Source organism: Phalacrocorax aristotelis, chromosome 3 (assembly GCF_949628215.1).
Source record: "Phalacrocorax aristotelis chromosome 3, bGulAri2.1, whole genome shotgun sequence".
NCBI classification, from domain to species: domain Eukaryota; kingdom Metazoa; phylum Chordata; class Aves; order Suliformes; family Phalacrocoracidae; genus Phalacrocorax; species Phalacrocorax aristotelis.
In genome coordinates, this window is record NC_134278.1 from 114177087 (window position 1) to 114189271 (window position 12185).

General features: G+C 44.5%; 1 protein-coding gene and 1 long non-coding RNA gene across 2 annotated transcripts in view; one reads left to right on the forward strand and one right to left on the reverse strand.

Annotated features, from left to right (window-relative positions):
- Positions 1-865: 865 nt before the first annotated feature.
- Positions 866-1913, reverse strand: LOC142055331 (uncharacterized). The gene is made up of 2 exons (XR_012659900.1): positions 1823-1913; positions 866-1099 (listed from the first exon to the last, which is right to left on the reverse strand). It is a non-coding gene; the product is annotated as an uncharacterized LOC142055331 (long non-coding RNA).
- The window catches only part of KCNK5 (potassium two pore domain channel subfamily K member 5), a 36456-nt gene continuing 25854 nt past the window's right edge, over positions 1584-12185 (forward strand). Inside the window, exon 1 of the mRNA XM_075089139.1 lies at positions 1584-1982. Within this exon, the coding sequence (XP_074945240.1) occupies positions 1797-1982 (186 nt within the window). The 5' untranslated portion in view covers positions 1584-1796. The remainder of the gene's footprint in view (positions 1983-12185) is intronic.

The window sequence follows — 12185 nt, forward strand, 5'->3', positions numbered from 1 at the left end:
GTTTCCTATACATAACTGGGGAATCCCATGCAAAGACAGCAATGCTGATCATGTAACATGCTTGTGGATTTTGTGGTTTCTCCAGTCCTGCTTTTAGGCTGCCAGGAGCCTCTTGCAGATGTATTTTCACTGAGCATTATACACATTAGTAGGAAGGACTGCATAAGGGCTGTGTAATTTTCTGTGGGCAATCTCACAAGAACATCCATTGGGCATGATTCAAAGCTTTACAGATAGGTGCCTGGATACCTCCTAATCAAGGCAGTTCCTTTGCGGTCCACATGCTCTCCTTTTTGTTTTCTCATACTCTGTTGCGTATTTTCTACTCATTTCCTTTTTCCCATTCTCCTCCCTCCCATTTCAACTATGTCTGCATGAGAAATTTTAGCTGCCTCATCTCAGCCCTTCGGTGTGTGGACTCCAGCTAACATACCTATGCCTCCCAAAATCCTTAGTGTTGATGCAGTTGATACGGACTACTTCTGAGTGTTTTCTTCCTGTTGGGGGGGCATGGGGGGGAGGCTGAAGAAGGCAGAAAATAAAGTTATCCCCACAAACACGGTGTTTCTAAGATGAACTACACCCACACTATGAGCCCTTTGTCACGGTGCATAACACATCTCCCATAACTGTTACTGACTTGCTCCTTCCCGAATTATTTAACCCCGTTGCCAGCCCCATTCATTCAAATCGGTTGGGCTGCCTTCCTTCTGCCTTGAAGTGTGAACATAGAGGAGCACACACTCCCAGGAAGGGCTTTGTGAGCATCAAGAGCTTCTGCCCAGATGAGGTTTTGAGCATCTTGCGGAAAAATCGCTAGCTTGGGTCTCTCCCTTGCTTCCAAACTCACAGGCTCGCACACGGGTGCGTATAGGAGCATTTATTTATTGAATGTACAAAGCACACGTATGAAGGGAGATTCAGTTCCTGCTGTGAAGGACCTGTAATAGGTAGACAACGTCCCGGGGCAGGGCTGAACCCTGCCGGCAGCCCCCCTTATTTTCTCCTGCTCGCCTTCCCCCTCTGCTTTGCTGGAGCCGGGAGAGGCAGCTCTCGTTTCACCGCCTTCCAGCGTCAAAAGCCAGAAAATCCGCTGAACCTGGCAGCACGAGGGAAAAAAGTAAAGTAAAATCGAGGGACGTTACCCCTTCCTCCCTTGACTCACGGAGAAATACGGAGGGGAGAGCACAGCTCTGGGCTCAGGGACCACACCCGCTCGGGGGAAGGCGCCCGGGGTCCGGCTCACCTCAGCGGCCCCCACGCCGCTCCCAACGGCCGCGCGGGCAGGGCGGGAAGAGGGGAGGTGGGGGCCCCGCTCCCCTTCCCCCAGGCGGCCCCTCACGGGCAGGCGGTGGCCATGGTCAGACCCCACGGCAGCTCTCCCGCGCCGCGGGGTTCCGGCCGCCCCTCACGGCGGTCGCGGGGCCGGGAGCACCCCCGGGCGCCCCGCTGGCCTTTCCCCCGGCGGCAGTCCCGCATGCGCGGGAGGTTGGGGGGAGGAAGCGGGAGGGCACCAAATTCAAATCGCTGCTGAGGAGGGAGGGGAGAAAACGGGGGAAGGAGGCAGCCGGGGGGAGCGGAGCAGAGCGGAGGAGGGAGGGAAGGGAGGAGGAGAAGAGAGTGGGAGGGGAGTGTGAAGACTCTAAGAGAACGCGGCAGAGGCCGGGAGAGGAGCACGGCGGACGGCGGGGAAAGACAGAGGTGTCAGAAGGACAGGGCGGCTTCGGGCACCCACGGCCGCATCGCGGGGTAGCCGCCCCAGCCCGCCCGCCGCGCTCCGCCCTCCCGCCGGCACCATGGTGGACAGGGGCCCCTTGCTGACCTCGGCCATCATCTTCTACCTGTCCATTGGGGCGGCGATCTTCGAGGTGCTGGAGGAGCCGCACTGGCGCTCGGCTACCGACGACTACAAGCGACAGAAGACGGAGCTGCTCAAGCAGTTCCCTTGTCTGGGCCAAGAGGGGCTGGACAAGATCCTGCAGGTACAGCGGGCGCCGCCGGGGCGGGGGGTGCCGGGGCCAGGGGGTGCGGGCGGCGGGGGGCGGGTGGGCGGCGACGGCAGCAGCAGGTGCTGTCGGGCGCCCCAGAGCGGAAAATACCGCGCCTTTGGGCGGGAGGGAGAGCGGGAGGGGGAGGAGTGCTGCCGGGCTGGAAGGCCAGCCGGCTCCCCGGGAAAACCCGAGCGTAGCTGCGTCCTCACAAAGCCCGGTGCCTAAAAACTGCCCCTCGAGCGGGAGCGCGGGGAAAGCTCTTAATCATTCCTAACTGCTTAATGATGGAGTGATTAAATGGGGCCGTGTTTCCTCCCCCTCCTTCTTCCCCGCCCCCCCTCCCCCCCCAAGTGGCAGAGGATTTCGGGGGTGAGTTCGGTGTCAGCGGCTGGCCCTGGGGGCCGGAGCAGCTCACGCACGGAGTGCGCTCCCGCGAGCCCGCCCGCTGCTAAACCCAGCTAGCCGTGAATGCAGCTCTTGTTTTAGCACCCGGTGTGGGTTTTTCTGCCTCAATGGATGTTGTGTTATGAGGAAGGGAAGGTGAAGCCAAGCGTCTTGATCCTCTTCTGTTTGGTCTGATTTCCTTCCCCTCCTCTCTTCCCCCCCGCGCCACCACCCCCCCCCCCCCCCCCCGTACTGAATGCTCTCGTTGTGAGCAAAACGTGTCCGGGGGTCCCGAGGTCAGTCGGGGTAACTGAGGAAAAGGCTGAACGGCTCGCACGGAGGGATGCTTGCCACTCTTATGCTGTTAGTTGAGGAGAATGACTTGTTCCCAAGCCGTAAGGAGTTGGTAATCGTCCTATCTTGCCCATCTGGCGGAATGCCTCTTCAAAGCTAATTATTAATCAATCGCATGTATTAAACCACAGAGCGGTATAAACTTGGGTAGTGCCTTTTTATGGATGTGGTATCCATTAAAATGTGGTGGCAAGCAATAGTGAACCATGAAACGTAGGCTGCCCGGATATGTGGGGCTGCAACGGTGAGAATGAGTCATTGGGGACTTTATTTCAGAAATGATTATATTGACTAGATTTTCTGGTCATTGTGTTTTGGATTTTTTAAATTATTATTGTTTTAATTTTAAATTCACTAAATGCCTACTAAAATGCTAAAATACACGAGACTGGGAAAAAGGCTCATTAGCTCTATTGGTGTAATCAATACCGTGCAGGCTTAGAAGATGATATGGTTCTTGATCCTAAAAGTTTGTGGTTTATGTTTTCTTCCTTCAGTTGGTGGCTGCTTTCTGTCTGCTTCAGATAGAGCTTTCTGGTGGTAGTGTCCATATCGTTACCATCTTAGTACCCTATTAAATCTGTTTTTGTGGTGTACAGTGGAACCGGTGAATGGAGGCTTGAAACTCTAAAGGGATGTTGCAAAATGAAAGACACACTATGTTTTTTTGAGTATACTTTTGCTGTTCTGGAATCTTATTAAAATCTTACTCCAGGTTATATCCCAAACCTGTTTTAACATCCTCAAGAAAAAAAACTTATTTGGACTGGGATGTGCGTTAAGCCTGGCGTGCTGAACTTGCTGCAGACACAATGCAGATTCTGGCTCAATTTAGGATGAAATTCAGCTTGGTATGAGGAAATTATTAGTTGGGCTTGTTTTTCCCATGATCCTTATGACAATCCTGAAGTGGCAGAAAGATTTTTCTTAAAATACAAAACAACAACAAAAAATTGATTCGGTATTTCATTAGAATGGACTGTACACTAGAGCACACTGTCGAATGGGGATGGGTGCAGAAGCAGCGAGGAGGAAAAAAAGTAGGATAAGGCAAACTATGGCCAGAACAAAATATTTGGGCTGTGGAGAGATACTCAAACCAATGTGGAGGGCCTTCCCTCTTCAGTGTGCGTTAGCGCCCTGTGATAATCTCATATTAGTGTGATTTAAGTTTTGCCTCTGTACTACTTCCAGTCATACCTTACTTTCTGTGTCCATTCTTGCTGGTCTGATGATCTCATAGATACTTTGTTGTCGTCTTAAGCTCAAGTTAGTTAAAATCTAAGTCTTGCTCTCACTTCACTCCTACTGGTAACTGGAAACTTCACTGACTGCTTTCCTCCAGAATTGTAGTTTTGTTCCTGTTCTTACTCAACTTCTATACGAGAAGTGATGGGGAGAAGGGGAGTGGCATTTCTTACAGAGGAGGATGACAGGGTGAAATCTAGCCTAGTTGAAGCAAACTGGGGTGGGGGGAATCATGTAAGGGCATCAGGATTTCATCCTGAGTGAGCTGTAAAGTGTATCAGAAATAGCCTTCATAGTTGTCCTTTCTCAGCCACTATACATGCTGCTTCTGTTGCGTTCCACTGAATCTTTAAAATATTAGTAACATCTGTTCGCTTTCAGCAAACCCTGATCATCCTGTTTTCATATTAAACCTACAAATTGATTCTCTTGCAATATATTAGAATGTTGTTGATCTGAAAACATGCATTTCCATCCTTCCCGCCTTCCCTACCCCGACCTCTGTTTTGTTCTGAGCCTCTTCCTCTAGCCTTTTTCACAGACTCACAGAACTTTGTTCTTGGGATTTTGCATGATTTGACTAATCTCTCTTCTTGTGTCTTTTTTTTTTTTTTTTTAAATGGCCTTCAGTCTTCATCTTAGGGCATTTTCTCTTCACTCTGCTTGTGGTCCCCACTGACACTCTTGTGGCTCTGTAGAGCCACACTGAGCTTTGCTATTACTTCATTTGTGCTATTACTACTTTGATGATATTTTTAATATCCCCATTTAAAGCACACAAATTTTAAATGGTTGTTAGTAAAATGCAAGGATGCCAAGGAATGTTCAAGTTGAACTTACAATACTATTTTTGTTTCCAGAAGCAGCCTGAAAGGTGACAAGGACTGACTTATTCAGAGACCGACCTCTCTGCTGTCCTTGTTCCCCACCAGGTTAGCTCTTATGTTCATCTGAGCCTAACATTAGCTGTAAGTGCAGTGGAAACTGTGTGTGGAATGGCTGCAAAGTTACATCTGTAGTGGGATCTTAACCACTTAAAAGAACAAGTAGGTTATCGGCACAGATTCTTAAGTCACATACAGACTGGTATCTCTGTGCCAATATTTTACATGATTAAGTGGGCTGTATTAGGTTAAATACTGTCTCAAGCTTATATTCTGAAATAAAGATTTTTATAACACATTACAGTAGAAATACACTGCAAGAAATGTTTATCAAAATGTGTTTAACGCACCTTCAGGAAAGCTCACAAACTGAGTATCGTAGGATATGCCAGAAAGAAAGCCTTTTTCCCCAGTCCTGAGAAATGCCTAAAAATAACCTTGTTTAAAAACAGCTTTTAGAAGTCTCTTATGTGAAGAATCCATTTGCTTTTGATTATTGTAAGTACCCTATTACTTATCACAACTATAAGGGGTAATGAAAGTACTTAAACTCTTCTTGGAGTAATGCTATGTAGACCCTGATTTTTCAAGGTGACTCATTCTGGACAGCGTATGGGCTGGTTGCTGCCTGCCTGTGCTCTTCTGGGTAAAGCTGATTGCTCAAATGAAAATGTGGCTGAGATGCTTCACATGACAGTTTATGTAGGCCTCCAAAGACACTCAACCACAACCATGTATTGACATAAGGAACTCTGTAACCTCTCCTCACTATGTACAGTTGCCTTGGAATAGAAATGTAACACTGGAATATCTGCAAAAATAAAACATTTTTAATAGTGATATAACTGTGCCATATTTATAGGCATTGTAGAATCTTAAAATTAGCGTAACAGTTCTGTCTGATAAGTCTATGGCTTGTCCTTGCCACTTGCTGCTGTGGCCTGAAGTTCTGGAACTCTTTAGAAAGAGGGAGCAGGCAGAGTTCCACAGAAATGACACCTTCACCTACCCTGCAGTAGGAATGAGTTTTGGAGACGGAAGCAAATATAAGGCAATTCAGTCATTTCCCTCTTCTCCAGTTCCTTACTTTTACTCTTTATTGCTCCATCCTGATTGTGAAACATCAGTGTAATGGTGAAGGAGCTATTCGTGCAAGGAGGAACCTTCTTGACCCTCATGTCACTATTCACATGAGCAAAGGTTTGCAACACTGGGCCACATCTTACTGGGAAATCTCTCTTACTGGTCTACCACAGTCATGAAAAAATTAAATGCTTCCCATTGATAAACATCAAGGCTGGTAAAAAGAAAGGGAAGAATCTGAAGAAGAGTGAAAATGGTGACTTTCAAACCAGAGCAATAAAATGGAGAGAGAAACTGCTGGCTCCATTTAGGAGCAACAGACAGACATACTGAGTATAAGAACAAATAATTGAGGTCTTTATTTGAAAAGCATACAAGACTCTAAACAGCCCTGAGAGATAACTTCAGAAACCTAAATGTTTAGACTTAAAGCCTAGTGCTATGAACAAACATTTAGAAGACTTTTAAGGAGAGCTTCTGCTAGGGTATTTGTGGCACACAGGAGGATTATGCTAAAGCAAACAACAGTTGAGTGGCTTAATAGTAGTTTCTCCCCTCTGTTTTCTAAAGCCAGGATCTCTTCTCTGCTCACAAATACTGACAGGTGCATTTACAGGATGCTGGTTTGTGTTTGAGGATGCTGAAGTTCGCTTCTAGTTTTGTTTATTCTTAGAGTTTGTCAGTTTTGTAATAAAACTTTAAAAATGTTCTCTGATTCTAAGCACTGTTTCTCTCAATGCTTTACTTCCAAGCTGGTACCTCAAGGTTTAAATCTGTGTGTGGTACTCCTGAGAGTGTTTGCAAACTGTAGGTGTCTTAACTTGAGCTAGGTTTTAAATGCTTTTCATTAGTTCAACATTTAATAAAGAGATTATGGCTTTTGCTTATGCTTTGTAGAGTGATTTATCTTCCAATATAAAGTTAATAGGAGCATACCTTTCATAATCTTTCCCTTCCTCTGTGTTCTTCAGGAGGTGCATAAATGAGGGTCTAGACTACTAGGGGTTGGTTGGTTAGCCTTTAACTTTCTGATCTGTTCCATCTAAGGTGTTGAAGGTGGGGGAGACAAGGTGGAGACTGAATTCCTTAGTTGGAATGCCGGATGAGCTGTCTCTTTTAAGACTTAAGAGTTTTGCATGGGCTGAACAAAGCTGAGCAGCCATCAGACAAAGGCAAGTGACTGCCAGTAAAAAACTTTTAACTGCAAAGTTAACAACTACATCTAAGACCTGTTGTATAAAAACTTGACAGTGCAAATTAATGCTTATGCCTGAGAAATAGGTTTTGCTAGATTTTTTTTCAATTGCATGTCTTTAGTTATGGACCGTCTAAGTTCAGCAGGGATGAACTGAGATGAAAATGTAGGACCACTCTCCGCAGTGCTCTGTGACATCTCGAGCAATGAGTTACGGATATTGCCACTGCAGCATTAGGAGAGAAAAGCCATGGATAGGCAGTAATACGTTAGTCAATACGTTAGTCCACAGCTTTTATCGGTGTGCTTCTGCATGCAAAATTATATGTAAGCAGGCATGCTTTTCTGTTGTGGGTGGTTCATTGTTTTTCTTTTTTTTTTTCTTCCCTTTTTCCGTGTTTAACCATTAAATTGTTTAAACTTTCTTGGAGCATAGTTAAACAAAGCTGATAATGCATACACTGCAACCTTGTCTGCTGATGGAGCAATAGCAGTCGATCAGAAGTTTTAATTTTCCCCCTATGGGCTTTTCCTTTTTGCTGTTACAAACTTAATCCCTGAGTGCTTGCAGTACGTTGTCCTTCTGTTATTACTTTAGGACAGAATGTATTACCTGACATGTTACGTTCTGCTACTAGGTGTGTTTTTCTGACAAGCTCTGCTCTAGAGACCGTGGTATGCAAGACCACTTGTAGGTTATCAACAGCTTGTTGTCCTAAAAGATTTTGGAACCCCTGCTTTGGTTCATACTGTATATATGATTATCGCAAGATACCGTCTGTAGCCAGTGAAGATACAGTGTAATGATGACTTTGTACAGATTTTCTTTTTCAAAACAAATTGTTCGTTTTCCTATTGATACTAATTAAACAAAATGAATTGTTTTGCTCTTCTCTGAATGCTGTTGACCTTCAGCGCAATCACATTTCATGCTGACACTGCAAGCAGATGTCAACATAGTAACATACAACCAGAAACAAGCTGGACTGCAAGTGGCAGTCAATAGTCTGATTAGCAGGAGAGCAAGTGAGAACGATTTTGCGCTTTGGTGCAACAGACCTGCTGATCACAGTGACTGTGTTTGCAGGGATTTTGTTTTGTGCTGACTCTTGTATGATCCTATGGATTGAACACCTATGAGCAAGTAGTTAAATTTCTTCCTGGAGTGTGTCTTTAGGTTTTGTTTAGTTCAGAATGAGTTCAGCTCATAAGCTCTGAGTCTACTTTGTAGTATGAAAAAACCCATGGTAGCAGGGGACCACTGGAAGAGTTGCACTTTTAATCTAAATTAAAATACCACTGTGGTCACACCTGAAGCTCTTTATGGTGCTACAGATATCCTCAGGAGAGCCACACTTAGAGGCAGATTGAGCCCCTAAAACCTGGCATGCAATATGCACTCTCCATTTTTGCTAGATCTATTTATTGAATGGATGGCTTAGGCTTGAAGGCATAACTTCATCTTCCTTTGTTTCCTGTCTTCGTTCTCATTCAGGTTCCTCAACAGCACTGTTGGTTCTAGCATTGCTAGACCTTTTGTTTAAAACAGCAAGTTCTTTAGCAGGGAACTTCAGACTGGCAGTTCATTTTCTGTGTCCACCCATCATATTTTGTCATGTCTTTCTGTTAGCGGTCTTAGATTACTGTTATTAAGTTATGTACTTACCAACATCTTAATCGTAGGCAGGAGAGATCCCTCCTAGGCATGCCTTGCCCTAGCAGCTCTATTTGCAGTCAAATCAGTAAGGAAGTTATTTCTTTTATTTTTTTTTTTAATTGTGGGGATTTTTTTAACCCCTGTTGTGGGATCAGTTGCTACAGATCAGCCCATCTGTAAGACTATATTTCTGCCTTAACGAAAGGTAGATGCAGATCATGATTGAGTAAGCTGGCAAATACTAAACTGAATTTGTTCTGTGCTGGCATCTTACAAATATTGTGTAAGCAGATTTCAACTGCTGAGAAACAAAACCCAGATCTGTGTGTCTCTTTGATATTTCAACAGGTGCAAAAAAGTCCCAATTGGACCTATCAGAGATCTCTGATCCTTCTTAACAGCAAAGATGTCAGTGATTTAACATTAATTTGGTCTCCAAAGTCAGTCATAAGATTGTAAGATAATGGCAGCTAATGAGTGATAGCTAATAGAACTCGAAAATAATTCTGCAAAGGGTTGTGAAGGTCCTGAGGTGGAAAGCATAGTCAGATATGATATAGTTTTTTTGGTGGCTTGACTAAAATACCAAGTTCATCAGCGATGACTTCTCTGTGTGACCTCCAAGTGCTCATACCACTGCTCCTCTTTTCTGCTCCCAACCTACTCCAAGGGAGTAGAAAAGCTCTGGAGGAAAGTTGCTCAAGTATGATGTGTGGTCCCTTACTAGAGAAACAGCAGCTCTAAGTATGTTTGCTCTGGCCTATGAGGAAAGTAGGGCTGATGTGTCTCCTCCTCCAGGCATCAAAGAAACAGGGGAGGTGTTTGGAGCCAAGTAGCTGTGTGAAGGGAAGGGGTCTAATCACACTCACTGGTACCAACTTCTCCCATGGCTTCTCCTGCAGCAGTCTGGCTGGAACCCTCACCTCCTATGTGCTCAGCTGTTACAGTTGCCGCTAACCAGCTTCACAGACTAATGCAAATATGTTAAAATCAAGTTAAATAGTTCAACTATGATAACTTGCCAGTTAAGTTAGAATTTCAACCTTCAGGCCTGTGTAAGTGGTGTGTACGTGACTGCAGAATGACAGAGGGCAGCTCTGTAATCAACGCTTGCCTTGTTGGCACAAGAGTTTTTGAAGGGCACTGGAATCTATGCTTAGAAAATCACTCTTTATTATTGGTATCAGTGCACTCTGAAAGCTTTCACCTGTGTCGCTATCAATTTGCCCTTTAAAATACTACTTGCGTGTTTCCGCCTTAATTTTTTTACGGCTTTTGGGGTGGAAGGCAAGAGAAGGAAGAGGAAGAATAAAAAATTTTGAAGTTGCTTCTGTTGTAGCAGCAAAACCAGTAGCTAACTTTGTGTCTTTACGTGATTTGTTACAGTAATACTAGATTTTCAAGGTAGTCTCTTAGTTATCCTACAGTCACAATTTAGCTGCCTTTTCACGAAGTTGTTACGTAGTCTCTGCAAGGTCCTAAAACTGTCAACTTGATTAACAAAATGAGCATAGATGTCTTTGTCTTGTGTTTAAGAGAAATAAAATACAGTTCACACTCTGAGAGTGCCTTGGCTTTATTTGCATGTGCTTTAAGAACGCTTACTCAGCTCTGCTACAGTCAGACAGTTGGTTATTTGGACAGATGTCCCCGCAGCTGGCTGCTTGTTGTTGTCCCCAGTGGAGATACACTGCAATAAAGTAGTTTCACGCTAGGCGTTGACTAGGTGCTTTCAGCTGAATTCCGTGCATCTTTCTTAAGAAAACAGTCTCACTTATATGAGGTCACTGCAGCTTTTCTCTGGTTTTGATGACTTTCTGAGCATCTTGTATGCCGAGCAGCTTTTAAGCTTGGGGGTTCTCTACTTCGCAGTGTACAAATGCTTCCTGTCTCAGCTTCTAAGAAGGTAATAGATGCCTGCCGAACGGTTAGAGATGTCAGTTGCAGGAAATCCAGGCTAGGAAGGAAAAGAGTGTGACAAACAGAAAGCGGCAACTACAGTGCTTGTGCCAGCTGATCCCTTGTTCCTTTAATACAGTAGCAGGAAGATAGAGTGGTTTGGCTTTTGTACATCCTCAGGGGTGGGACAGTTGAGACGTGACAGGGCACAGAGTCTGTTCATTACCTGCCACATGTCAATGCAGTACATTATTCTCTGCCTTCAACTTGTCTCACTTTAGATGTTTAGGAGTGACCTGCAAACACATGGGAAACTTCATGAAATCTGGAAGTGTGCATGGTCTGGTAGTCTTGAAGTTGAAGGATTTTTCAGTTGACTAAACTTGCCTTTTCTTTTATTCAAAACACTTCCTGAAAGATACATGCAATGGCTTTTTTACCATCTGTTTTTGCCCAGGAACTAAATGTGGTAAGGGACTGAAAAGATTATTGAAGTGTTATCTGCTCTGCTTTTTGTCGAAGTTATTGATTGGAAGCTGTCCTGGGAAGAAAGCCCCTTCTGTGTACTTAGTAATGGAGTGTTAAACATAATAAAATAGCAGATGGTTGTGTTGTAGTGTTCATGGGGGGGTGTGTGTGGCTTTTTAATGATGTACTATTCCTGCAAAAATGGGGTTTGTGTGTATGCTGACACAACTGTGTTTTAAGAAATAGTCTAATGAATATCCTAAAGCATAGGGAGCTCTAACCAGCAAACTGATGCTATTACCAGTCTAATTCAGTCAGCCAGCAGAAGAAACAAGATAGCATTACTTGGCTAGTCTATTACAGGTCTGAGGGTGTCTATATCGGACTGTTTCCCAGCGTGCTTATCTTAGTTACTGATCGCGCTTCTTCCTATCCTGCCATAAATGTGCTGGCAGATCTCTGTATCTATATTTGAAAACATTTGTCCAGAGCAGCCTTCTCTCCTTCCCTAATCCTCATCAAAGATCAGTCTTGAGTGTAAAAATATTTTGTTTCAGGTTAAGCCCTGGATAAAGCTAAATATACAGTAACAGAAATCTCAAAGCAAATAGTGTTTCTGTGGAAGGTTTTCCCTTGTTACTACTCTTAACATAAAGCCATCACCTTGCTATTCATACAAAGCATGCTGTCCTTCTTGAGGTTGGAAGCCTGCCTTGCCTTGTCTCCTCCTCCTGGACAGGTACAGGGAGAGAGATTAGCATGGTTGAGGTTAGGTAAAATTTTTGGTTGGCCCTGTAAACTTTGTTTGTTTGGCCAAACAAGGTGAGTTAGTAAAGGTTCTACCCCAAAGAGTTAATAGCCAACAGTGTGACTTTTTCTTGCTCCAGTTCTGTAGTTCAAAAGTCTCCTTGATTAAAAATGTTGTTACATGTAGTACTCTGCTCCACCCAAGTCTGATCACTTTTAGTTTTGTTTCATTGACTTGATGCTGTTGTGACAAAGAGGATTTTTATTCTAGCATG